Source organism: Botryllus schlosseri, chromosome 10 (assembly GCF_051294905.1).
Source record: "Botryllus schlosseri isolate E-star chromosome 10, Bs_hap1, whole genome shotgun sequence".
NCBI classification, from domain to species: Eukaryota; Metazoa; Chordata; class Ascidiacea; order Stolidobranchia; family Styelidae; genus Botryllus; species Botryllus schlosseri.
The window spans coordinates 14290705-14303062 of NC_137245.1; the positions used below are offsets into that span (position 1 = coordinate 14290705).

The window sequence follows — 12358 nt, forward strand, 5'->3', positions numbered from 1 at the left end:
CCAGAGATGATGGCCGAGGCCGCGGCAATCAAAGACCTAATTTAACGATCTTCTCAGCGGGAGATCGCGTCGCGTTACATTGTGCAATGTGCAGTTGTGAACGGACGCATCTCGCTAATTGCCAACACGCTTCCCGCTAATCGGCCGCGCACAAAACTGCATACGACTTATGGAAGCTTACTAAAAAGTGTAAAACGCATTAGCAACGCTACTCTTCTATCCGATTAACCGGCAAAATCATATCCGGATATCAGATATCAAAAATACCTGCAGATAACCGGTTAACCGTTATCCGGATAATCCAACCCTAGTTGAAACCACTGCAAGTACATGCAAAAATAGACCTTTTGACCAATTTCAGTGACACGCATTGACAGTTGCCAAGCACGAGACTAGCGTAGTCGCGTAAACCTGCCATTGTTGCATCATCGCAAGACCTCGGGCAATTGAAAAGCATTACTTCTTACAAAAGCAAAACGTAAATCCTCAGAAATGACGTTTGTAAAATTGGAACTTGTTTGTCACACAGAAATACGATACAGGAAGTCAAACTGGACAACGTACCTTGTTAAAATCGAGTTATTACCTGCATGCATATAACCAAGCTGGCCATTGAGAGCCATATATTTCCCGAAAATAGCATGTGAAGATGATGCACAAAGTTGATGCTCAGCGAAAGCAGATCCATCAGTAGATCAGTGTGGTAAACGATTGTTGCTTTACGTTCCCACAGCTCTTCACGTTGGATGTCGTACAAATGAATTCCGTACCTTTGAAAAGGAAATAACTGTGTCATGCATTGCATTTGGTTCAGATGTAGGCGTTTCAATATGCATGCGAATTTTCAATAGGATTGCCACCATAACAAAAAGGAGCATCCCAATATTTATATACTATAAAGCTTGAGCTCAAACTATCATCAATATCTATAACCGTGGTTATAATCAATTACTAAGAATGGCATTTATATGTGCGATAGATGGAATGAATTCTGACACCCAAATATTACTCACAAGAAAATATCAGGCTAACAATCTAACACATGGTGATTTTATTATAATTAATTACATAGTTTATGTATAATGGTATGAAACTCCAGCATTTATAGTGTTGAAGCAGGCATTCCAATACCGCAGTATAAAGCTTGTGAATGTCGGATCTCTGGACAATACTCGGAATAGGAAATGGTGAGCTATTAACTGCTTGTTAGAGTAGGCTACGCCTACAATCGCTCCAGAAAAATGAAATGAAAGCGTATCACTATTCCAAACAATGAAGGAGGGATGTATTGGTAATCTTAATCTGACAAAATAACTAGCGTCAAAATTGAGAGTGGAAGACTGTTACGTGTCAGATGCTAGAGAATATAAGTGCTGCTGATTTACTCAGATAATTGATTTTACAAATCAATGGAAATATAGGAAAGAGGTTTATAACAAAAACACGAGTTCGGCCTCATTTAGCCCGCGTTAATCCTGGATTCACTTAGTGGTTGGTAAATCGTATCCTTCATACAAATTATATTAGAGAAATAGAGATATGATATTTCTGTACGGTATCGAAAGGACAAAATGACATTGAAATTTTATAGTTGCGTCAGGACAGTTTTGCATTTATACTCCAGCCATGTTATGCCAATTTCGTCCCATATGCCACAAACAGCAATCAGTCCATTGCTTAAATTATATTAATACAATTAAGCATGACATAACATAACACATGACATAACCGAGGAATTTTGATTGTCTCTTTGACCTACACCAATGAAAAGTAAAGCAAAGCTTTATGAAGTGGAATGTCTTGTAATATATTGCATGCACTACGCAATGTATTCTAATGGAGCAAAGGTTGTCGACTCAAGTATTTGCCAAACGCAAACATACAGAAGAGTTCGCTTGGAAAGACACTGAACACTCGTGAATACTACCCGCAGCAAGATGCTGGCTAACAGTTGACACATCTAATAAATGCAAGAAAATATGACAGCTAAAATTTTTTGCAACATTAAATTTCCCCATTCCGATCCACGAATGTCATGTTCACGTCATAATTCTGCATCCAATAATATATTATGACTGAAATGTGCCTAGCAAATGCTAGAAGCATATTCACATGTTAGCTGTCTGGCTGCTGCTGTAACATGAATATTATTATATTTTGCTACATGTTAATCAAAAGCGCTTTGAAATCAAAGATAAAATTTACATAGTAGTTGTACGACCTTCAACAAATCAAAGCAATTACATCTGATAATATTCATTGCTGTAGGTAGCTCAGTTATTCACAAATATATCAGATCATGTAGACATATCAGTCTGCGATTAAATGCTCAAGCCTGTAATATCCACATTAAAACACAATCAAACTACAGATAACGGCAAAAGAAAATCTGTTGCATGATTTTTCTCGCATTTTAGAAAAAAATTCTCATCATCCTATTGTTGCGCTCTGATAGCAGCAACGTCCCAACAGCAAAGCAACAAGTCTCACCTCATAAGTACATGCAGAGCTTTCACGATAATGATTGCACATTCCGACAGCATGAATATCAAACTGTGAAACTCCTGCGATATGGGATAGAATGGCTGTGCCCTCGATATACAGGTCCACGACAAACACAGTCCGGATATTACGACCATAACAAGAAGGCCTACAACCTGAAAAACCATAAGCTTGTCAGCTGTCGAACCAAAGTATATTCAGCGAGGAAAAGTTTTAAAATCTCAAGTTCCCGTAACCTGAATTATAATAAAAGTTAAGGCATGTTTGATTGGCACACACAAATGCTGATAACTCGTCTATTTACTGATTATATTCCAAATCATGTGGTAGTGTCATGAACTGTAACAGACGGATGATATTTAATTCAGAGACCTGTACAGAAGTCAATCAAAGTATTCAATAAAGAGAGTACAAACCTTCCAATGAAATCGCGTCGGTGTATTCGGCGAAAAGGATAGAAATTCGAATCTGTCCTTTGACAGCTTGATAAGTAGCAGCAACGCGGCGATAGCTGTGTACCATCCCACCCACAAAAGCACTTCGTTCAACGTCAATACGTTCATGACGCCGAAAACGAAGATGAATTTGTAGAAGACAAAGTTCCAAAACTTATCCTGAAACAAAGATGGGTTCCAGCATTACCCGTTTCGATGTCTTGAGTATCAATTACTAACGGAAATATGAGATCAATAGTCACACAGCAAAGCACGAGAAAGGACTTGCGGATAACACATCGATTTGCAATCAAAGATGAAGTTTCATGACGGAAACTCAAACAGTTTGCGATTACAATGTATGCTACTTGAAGATTAGAAAAAAAATTAGTCCACTGCAATTTTGCTCAGCTGATACCAGTAGGGCAGTAGCCTACATATGCTTATGAAGAATTCCTCAACATTGGTGGTGATGTGATCATAGTTTAGTAGTGCATTTTCAATTCTAGTTCAAATTACTACAAAAGTGATTTGAACGCTCAAGGGTGCTGCGACATACTCGGCTACTCTTAAAAAGTAGGCTATATTAGACAAGGAATTGCTAGTAGTAAAAATGTGGCATGCATTTCCACAAAAAGCACTACATAGAAATGAAGGTAATGAGCTCCAATCACCTTTAAATGTTGTCTCTCCACCATTCTCAAGTCACCAAATACAATCTTCAAAACGATTTTGGCATAGATAGCGAGAACGCAGTAGGCTGCGTTGATCAGAACCCCAAGACAAAGTGGCTCCTCCAACATAATTGTCAGTACTCCTAAAAATAAATCCTTTTGTGAAAACCAAACTGTATTCACTCGTTTTTAAGGCAGGTTGATCTCCATCCAGAGAAGTCATCTTATTAGTGAAATAGGGGTAGGTGACAAAAATGAATTTACGCTTGAACCAGACATAGCATCAAGTTCTTCGGTACACTGTCGCACCTGACCAGGATACTCTGGTACCTTATGTGTGCTAGCATTTAGTTGTGAATGTAATCAGTAATCTTTGCAGTGTCCTAGTTCTGTGACTTTGGTATAATGTGAGCAATACTGTCGAGAATATTCCATCCAAATTCAGGACGTCATCTGGTCTGCCGTTATATATTATGAACCCAGATTGAAAACCACTCAGGATAATCATTTTGCATAAATATAAACCATTATAGGATTATTAACATTTAAATTATAGAGTAATGCCCTGAGATAATATCATGATATAGAGGTCTGAAGAGCATTTCCATCAATATAAATGAAGACTACAATTATAAATTCAGCACAGACGTAATCCAAAATATTGACAGTAAAATGTGAGGTTTTCTAATCAATGTACAAAACGAAATTTAAAGATTTTATGACAGGCAAAGTTCTGGAAAGCAATCGAGTGTCATTGTCATTGACATGACATTTAATTTCATAATTAGTCAACAAGTAATGTTATTAAAAGGACAAGAATTACATGATGTAACATACTGGTGCCGGGTGCGCTTAAACGTTGAAATGATTTGACTGGAAAACTACAGTTTTCAAATTATATGCCATTTAGTGACTCAAATCATTCTGTTGAAAAAGCTTTGTAGGCTTACGTAAAATGTTACACTGGTCAGTATGTTGTAGGCAAATTAAGTCATATTCGTGAACTTGGTAGTCAGGGCTACTATTGATTAACAGCAGTTATATTGTAAACAGACACGGCCATTGGACAAATTCAAAATCAAACCAACGCCGTTGTTACTGATCCTGATATCATGTAGGTAATAGATATTATTCTATAGTAGCCTAATAGTCGTCCTTGCCTGTTTTATAAAAGAACCCAGGTATCAATTTGACATAAAATGCAATCGTAGGCCGCTACATTGATAAAACTCTGGTAGAGCCGGATCAAACTCTGTATTTATAACAAAGTAAATATATAGTGGTAGACTACCTGGAGTAACGGTCATGAATAAAGAATTCACCATTCATTTATCATGAATATCATCGTAATAACGATAGTATCAAAATGTTGAAAAATTGCACAGTATTGTAGGCCTACTTCAAGACACATTAAAGATTCCGTGATTACATCTTCTACCATGTTTTGATAAATTGACTTATATATATACATTTTTCATCAATGTTAATCAGAAATTATATTATCAATTAGCATGGCAAACATGTAAATAATATGAAATCTAATAGACCATACCTTGAGCGTACGATGTTATATTCACAGGTTCTTCGGTATTATTTTCCTTCGCAGGTTTTTCACGAACTACATCATTAATTAATTGGGTGTCAGGCGGTTTTTCTGACACTGGTTCACTAATTAAAGTTCGGTCGTACTCGTTGCTTGCCCACATCACAACAAATCCCACAAGTATGATACTTGCGAATGTGTAGAGCTGTATGCTCGGGAGAGATATAGGTATTCTTCTCAATACTAAGGTAGGCATTGTTCTGTAATTCCCAGAAGAGTTGAGATAAATTTGCTGTCAAATGCGACGAGGAAATGTGAAATTGAGACTCCTCGGAACTCTGAATTCATCATGGCTGTAATCTTTTTAGCTCTAGATCAGTTTATGAGAACGAGGCTAATAGCGTTCAAAGGATATTCAGTACCGTACCGTACATAACTTATATAGCCCCTACACCGTATCTCTTGTCCTGTCACCTGTGAACAATAATGACATTACCACGAGTCTGTGCACATGCCGCAAAACTACCAAGGACAAAAATATATAACGTCCCTAGCCTCTCATATCATGGACAGATTGGACGCGTATACATGGTGGGTGTAGCCGAAAGGCCTTCCTTACATGATAGACAAGCGAAAATATAAGTTTAAAACACGAGTCCCATTAAAATACGTCTTTCAGTTATAGCTGTTCTCTTAGACACACCAACACTTCCTAACGAAACGAACTGTAACCGTAATTATCATCAAAAACAACAAGAACGCAGCGTACACCGCACAACCCAAGCCCACAATAAAAACTGGAACCTAGTGAAGCGACGCAATATCGTCATCGGTTTTTGTTTACCAATGTCTCTGATTGTAGAATCATAAATTTACAATGTAGCTACGTTACGGTAGAATAGCGTAAGTAACTGTTGAGGCCGACCAAATATAAAAATATTCCATTGCATATATAATATATAAATGATATGAAATTATATGCTCTGAAATGAAATCTAGAAACTGTACAAGGAATGTGGTAAGGAATGTGTTGGGTAGGCCGAGGTGAGGTAGCCGGTGCCCTAGCGTATGTTATGTTCGTAGCGTTTCAAAATAATTCAAACTGTATATATTAGGCAAAGATGGTAACCATTAAATTTGGACAGAGTTGAACGGGACAGATGAGCTATTTCGAATACTGTCGTCTGCACTCGAGATTACCGGACCACGATCTGGCACTGGCATATCTATTTCACCTACCGACACACGGACGGTACTTCCTTTTCATGGCCTGTCGTTTTTGTGTCATCATCTGTTACTTTTTAATTCCGTGTAAAATGTACATAGCCTACCTCGTTTTACATGTTATTATAGGTCAAGATGGGTGATTGATTGAAATATTAGTCCGAGTCGTTTAAAACCCTTGATATCTTCTCATTTTCGCAGTCTTTTGACGTTTTGGGCGTTAAGAGCTTGTGCTTCGTGATGACACAAAAATACGCATATGATGTGATGGCGCACGCATGTTTGCAACTTTTTTTCATCATCATTGGTTTATAGACAATTTTCTCACGAAAGCTCAGCGTCCAATTGCACCTTTAAATGATTGTTGTCTTGCGCTGTGATTCTTCCTCGTACGTAATAATAATTCACTTCTGTACGAATTTGGAAGTTTGGTACATATCATTATCAATTTAAGAAGCATTCGGTAGACCCAGTTGTTGTATTTTCAGCTGATATTTTGTTCACTGAGAAATAGTTTCATGACCGCAGTGAAGAAATTACCACCATGGCTTAACGGTACATCACGAATGGGCCTCCTGAAGCATTTCATGCCATTTATCAGTTAGGAAATAATATTCAGTATCATTGTCTTGCAGATTTTCCGATAGAGCGATAGATGATTCCATGTCAAAAAATCATCTCGGTGAGGAGGCACGAGATCCAAATATTCAGATCGTGGCCATCTATGCCAAGATTTCAATGGAATGTGCCCAGTATAATATATCAGGATATCCACTGTTGACGTGATGCAAATGCTGAAACATCGCGTTTGTTTTTCCGGAATCTGCAACAAAAATGAACAAATGATGTATTTAGAGACGATTGTTGATATGCGGTGCTCTTTCCAATTCTCTGCTAGTTGCTGACGATTACCCCTGACGAGTGTCAGCCGAAAATATTCGGGTTCATTTCAATATGAATATACTATTTAATTGCAATTTGTAAATGGGTAATGTATTGCGTCTTATCAATTCGCTTCTCTATTCTCTATTTTGGCTGGTAGGCCTAACTATAATCCGAGGTCATGCTATTACGTACGTAGTTAGGCATTTCAACGTATATGTGAGCAATAAAGCGCCTTCTTGCGTTTATATTCAACTCTATATTCGTTCATAGGCCTAGAATCAATAACCACTCAATCTGTATCTCAGACAGCTAGCAAAATGTAATGTAGTAATCATGCCTCATACTTCGAAAAGGCAATTTGACTTGGATTGTGACTTGACTCGTGACTTAACTTGATTTGACTCGACTTGACTCGAGTCACCTCCAAAATTCGAGTGACTTGACTTGACTCGAGTCACCTTCGAAAATCGATTGACTTGACTTGACTCGAGTCAAAATGTGCAATGACTCGAAATGACTCGTGACTCAAAGGTAGTGACTTGATCCCAACACTGAAAGACTGACTGACTGAATGAACTCCAACTAATGACCATGACCAATCGTGCATCTCATATCTCATTCAGTTTTCTATGGTCACGCGATTCGTAAAGGTCAATGACCGATCGATGCAGACCGATTTGGGCATTGGCGTGCAAATGTTGCAGAGCCCTGTCTCACCTTAGCAGCGGGTTTCGTCACCGTCATGATAAACAAGGGTTTCGTCGGCAGGCTGCAAAACTGACTGTTTGATCGGTGACAAACTGAGTTGATTGGTATCGTGATGAACCACGACTTGGTGGTGCAGGTATAGGCATTGAGCTACCAATCACAATCGCAATGGGCAACCGATGGCGAAAATACCGCCATTCTATGGCTTTTGGGATATACCGATGCAGATGGAAGGATGTTGAAAACTCCGGCGAGCCCGCAGGGGTTACCACAATCGCGGAAAAACTTTGGTGGTGGACCCTGCTCCTCATACTCGTGTTTACAACGACCTGGTTATTCTGCTGGAGTGTATTCAGCAACGATTATAATGATTTCAACTGGTTTATCTACGACTCTATAGGAATATGGTTTGGATGGGGGATACTCATTCTTTCCATCTTTGTTATCATTATGTTCTACTTGATGCTGTTGGTGGCTGCCGGGATAACACTTATTGGAAGTAAAAGGTCGAGATATATGCATTTGTGCCACAAGATCACTATATTGTTGATTCTCACTATGTGCATTGTTGCTTATATTTTGATTTCGAAACTGTGGAATGAGGAAATGTATGCATCTGTTATCGGATTGATTATGTTAGGCCAATGGTTTCATATTTGTCTTCTGTGTGTGATAACATTATCTTCATGGCTTATATTTTATGAAATTATGAGAATCGATAACAAAAAAGTTTGGATTATTGCTGTGTTTTGCATATCTGCTTTGTTTTTGTTTATATGCTTCTTGCCTTTATTTTTTCATTCTCCATGTATTGGTGATGGAGTTGATGATATGCCAAAGCCGGTTATAATTGCCCACAGGCTCGGTACAACCAAATATGCACCGGAAAATACGATACTGTGTTTTGACGAAGCTGTAAAAGTATGTGGAGATTTTGATGTTGAAACAGATGTGTCTATATCTTACGACGGCGTGCCATTTTTGTTCCATGACACTAATAACTTGAAACGAACCTCGAATGTCGAAGACGTATTTCCAGAATTCGCCGATCAGTACCCTGAGTTATTTACTTGGGAAGAACTCCAAAAACTTGATGCTGGTTCTTGGTTTTTGGAGCAAGACCCGTATCGGAACGTTCGTAGCTTTTAAAATGACTACAAAACGAAAATAAAACAACAAAAAATACCGTCTCTTAACCAAATTGCAAAAATTCTACAGGAACGTAGAAAAAACCAGAGCATTATATTTGACTTATATGCTCCTATTGATGGCCACCCTTATCGTGATAATTACACCGAAGTTGCATTGCAAGCTTTACTCGAAGCTGGATTGTCTGAAAGTCAAATACTATGGCTACCAGGCGATAACCGTCCTAAAATTCGCATCCAGGCTCCAGATTTGAAAATGGTCAGCCCTGCCGCGCCGATCGAATTCTTCAGGTACAATAATATCAGCATTGCCAACGTTGGGTACTACGAGACTACACCAGAAAGCATATACAACTATATCCAAAACAATATATCGGTTATTCAGTACAGGATAGAAACGCCATGGTTATTTTCGTACGCATGGTGCCAAGGCACGAGCTATGTTACGACTAATAGCTGCGATATGTTAACAAAAATATCAGCGCCGATATGGACTTTGACGCCGGGAGGGTATATTGCGATGTGGGTTTGCGTTGATGTAATATTCATGATTATATATGTTGTCATTTTCCTTCTGCAATACTATCAATCCAATTGTGATTATCTTGATCATCTCTTCCGGTTTTGCAGTAGTTACTCCTCAACGGAATTATCCGGTATTGATAATAGCGGTCTTGATCTCGAGTTGAATTGATTACAATTGGTAATCAAAAATACCAATTTCAAAGAAATTTGCTTGAAAATTAAATTTTCCTTGAATTATTTCAATGTTTTCGGCTTAGCTGAAAATCATATCAATTATGTAATTTCTGTGTCATTGGTACCATAGAAGTTTTTATTCCTCTTATGATTAATTAGTCGTGGCCTTCTTTTGCCATTTTGTTTTTCCTCGCATATTTACATTGTACATCATATATATTTATATCGGCATAAAAAAGTTACTTTTCAATCTCATACCACAAGATATTAATAACATTTGTACAAGTTGATACTAATACTCAGAATCTATGCACATAACTTTGCTAATGATTTGATATAATGATACGTTTATATATCTTTTGAGTACAGCCTTTCTAATTTTTCATTATCAGTACGTTACATGACATATTATGCATCTGATTTTGCATTATTTTCCAGCCATTGTCCATGTTAAAATCATTTACAGTGGTGAATAAATTGAAATGAAAATATTGTTGTTTTTCCATTCTAGGATTGTCAATAGCATGTTAGGGCGCATTTTGATTTCGAAAGATGTCTCGTGCGGTAATTGCAATACATTAAGAAGATTTTCAAGCTCGGTTTTAGAGAAAAAGGCAGCTCGCGACAAACGAAGAAGAGAAAAGGAAATTAGGCAACTTGAAAAGTTGGAGGTGTGCCGTGAGCTTCAGCTTTTATATTTATTTACAGCAAAATCTTGATGGAATTTTTTGCATCTTGGACCCTAATTTTTAATTACGTCAAATATCAATACTCTATACTCTACAGAAATGAACTGAAATCATATATGGGTGATATCATAATTAATGAGCTGAAAGAACTCTAACGGGGAAGACTGATTCATCTTTTCCTTTGTGTGCATCATCCAACATTTGGTTTTAAACTGATCTTGCTAGTCTGTAGCAGAACTGAAATTAATAAAGCAGATAGGCTGTAGGTTCCCTACTCCTGAGTTAATTACCACACCTAATCTAAGAATAAAATATCTCCACTGTATACTTGGCAAATTTCTTTCTTTTCGCAATAACAAGGAATTCCTAATGATATTATAAATAAAATATTTAGAGATCTCTAATAGTGCACCTATATGCAAATCATTGATATCAAGATGCCTTCCTACAAATCCATGATTTATTAAATTCGAACATTTTCTTGTGTCTGATATTGTGATGGGTCACTGGCGTAGTAATGAGAGTAGGTAATACTAGGTAGGCCTTACTAGGCATATTGAATTGGTTAGAATTGGCACGTTCCATTGCAAAGTTCCATTATAGTCTACTTTTATATACAATTGAATAGTACATTCATATTGAAATAAACCCGAATACTTTCGGCTGACACTCGTCAGGGGTAATCGTCTGCAACTAGTAGAGAATTGGAAAGAAGATTGTGTATCAACAATCGTATCACAAAATATGACGTCACCAGCATGAAATTTCATACGAGAGAGTGTTCAATGTACTATTTTCAGGTGGTACACGAACTCCTTTCGTTGACAGAGTTTGGGTTGGTGTATTTTGATAAAAGTCGACTCCAAGGCACACAAAGGGAAGTGTGAACGGCCCCTCCTAACGACGCGAAATCTGTTGTCTTGACAATTATTCGCACAAATCGGATTAGCTAATAGAAGTTTGCCGATGGCAGAATTAATGGCCTTTGATCTGTCAGCATCAAGCTTAAGTGGATGAGTTGAAAGGATGAGCTTCTCACCGAGTTTACTTTTAAATCTTCACTTCTACTCACGTAATTCAGATCACCTTTAAACAGCACTGCTTGCAAATTTGATGCTAGCACTTTGACTTGTTAAATATCAGTGATTGGTTATACTGGTTGGTAATTCGTTTCAATTTAAGGACATAATAGGCTCAATTAGATCAAGTACGGTACAAATAATTTTATTCGTTGCGGTATCCTAGCACTTGAAAACTGGACTGCAGATGGGCTGACATAACTGGGCGCTTATAGCACTAGTCTCACAATCTGCAGGCCAGGGTTCAAATTGCATTATCACTCTCCAAACCACAGGCAAGCAAAATCCATCCCAATGCCGACCTAAAGCCAAACTATATTGTGACTCTGTGATGCACTGTGGTAAACCGTTGCCTACATGGAAAAAAGATGATTATAAAGTCGATAAAAATATGCTAGGAATCCGGATGCAATGTTCATGTAATTAACATTACCCAGAATTCTAAACTCCTATTCCTCCATGACAGAGTGAACCAGCTGTGAAAAGTTATGCGGCACCAACTCTATCAAACGACGAATACAAAAGCACAACGAAACTTGGTGAAAAGAAAGGTGATTTGGTGCTGCAGAACATGTCATAGGCCACTAAACATTTTGCAGAGCACCATATGCAATGTGCACCCCATTGCGGAATGTAGCGATGTGTCTTGCCCCAATACTGTGCGGCCTAGGGCGATGCTGCCCTACATACTATAGTGACTATGGAGAATAGTGTTGCGTTTGATCACACTGCATCACTCTGCATCTGTCATGGTGACCTGTTCCATATTCCTG

General features: G+C 38.0%; 4 protein-coding genes across 6 annotated transcripts in view; 2 read left to right on the forward strand and 2 right to left on the reverse strand.

The window, feature by feature from the left end:
* LOC145448067 (laminin subunit gamma-1-like) overlaps positions 1-12358 on the reverse strand; it is a 142912-nt gene that overhangs the window by 118979 nt on the left and 11575 nt on the right. The gene's annotated exons all lie outside the window — the stretch shown is intronic.
* Positions 569-8006, reverse strand: LOC145448814 (E3 ubiquitin-protein ligase AMFR-like). The gene is made up of 4 exons (XM_080327262.1): positions 7980-8006; positions 2919-3116; positions 2491-2657; positions 569-770 (listed from the first exon to the last, which is right to left on the reverse strand). The coding sequence occupies exons 1-4, from the start codon at positions 8004-8006 to the stop codon at positions 569-571; spliced, it is 594 nt and encodes a 197-aa protein (XP_080183388.1).
* On the forward strand, positions 7930-10328 carry LOC145448080 (glycerophosphodiester phosphodiesterase domain-containing protein 5-like). Its single transcript, XM_080326408.1, has one exon. It carries the CDS (start codon positions 8139-8141, stop codon positions 9117-9119), a length of 981 nt encoding a protein of 326 aa, XP_080182534.1. The 5' UTR covers positions 7930-8138; the 3' UTR covers positions 9120-10328.
* Positions 10300-12358, forward strand: part of LOC145448068 (valine--tRNA ligase-like) — a 39574-nt gene continuing 37515 nt past the window's right edge. For all 3 annotated transcript variants that reach the window (XM_080326394.1, XM_080326395.1, XM_080326393.1), the window contains exons 1-2: positions 10300-10488; positions 12052-12136. In XM_080326394.1, the coding sequence (XP_080182520.1) occupies positions 10300-10488; positions 12052-12136 (274 nt within the window). The remainder of the gene's footprint in view (positions 10489-12051; positions 12137-12358) is intronic.

What these genes read in the sequence shown, in the direction of transcription:
- LOC145448814 (XM_080327262.1), bottom strand. Translation starts at nt 8,006, where the DNA reads ATGACGGTGACGAAACCCGCTGCTAAG. An exon ending in TGACGAAACCCGCTGCTAAG is followed by an intron (nt 3,117 to 7,979) that starts GTGAGACAGGGC and finishes TCTTTGTTTCAG; the next exon opens with GATAAGTTTTGGAACTTTGT. An exon ending in GCTCTGCATGTACTTATGAG is followed by an intron (nt 771 to 2,490) that starts GTGAGACTTGTT and finishes TCCTTTTCAAAG; the next exon opens with GTACGGAATTCATTTGTACG.
- LOC145448080 (XM_080326408.1), top strand. Translation starts at nt 8,139, where the DNA reads ATGGGCAACCGATGGCGAAAATACCGCCATTCTATGGCTTTTGGGATA.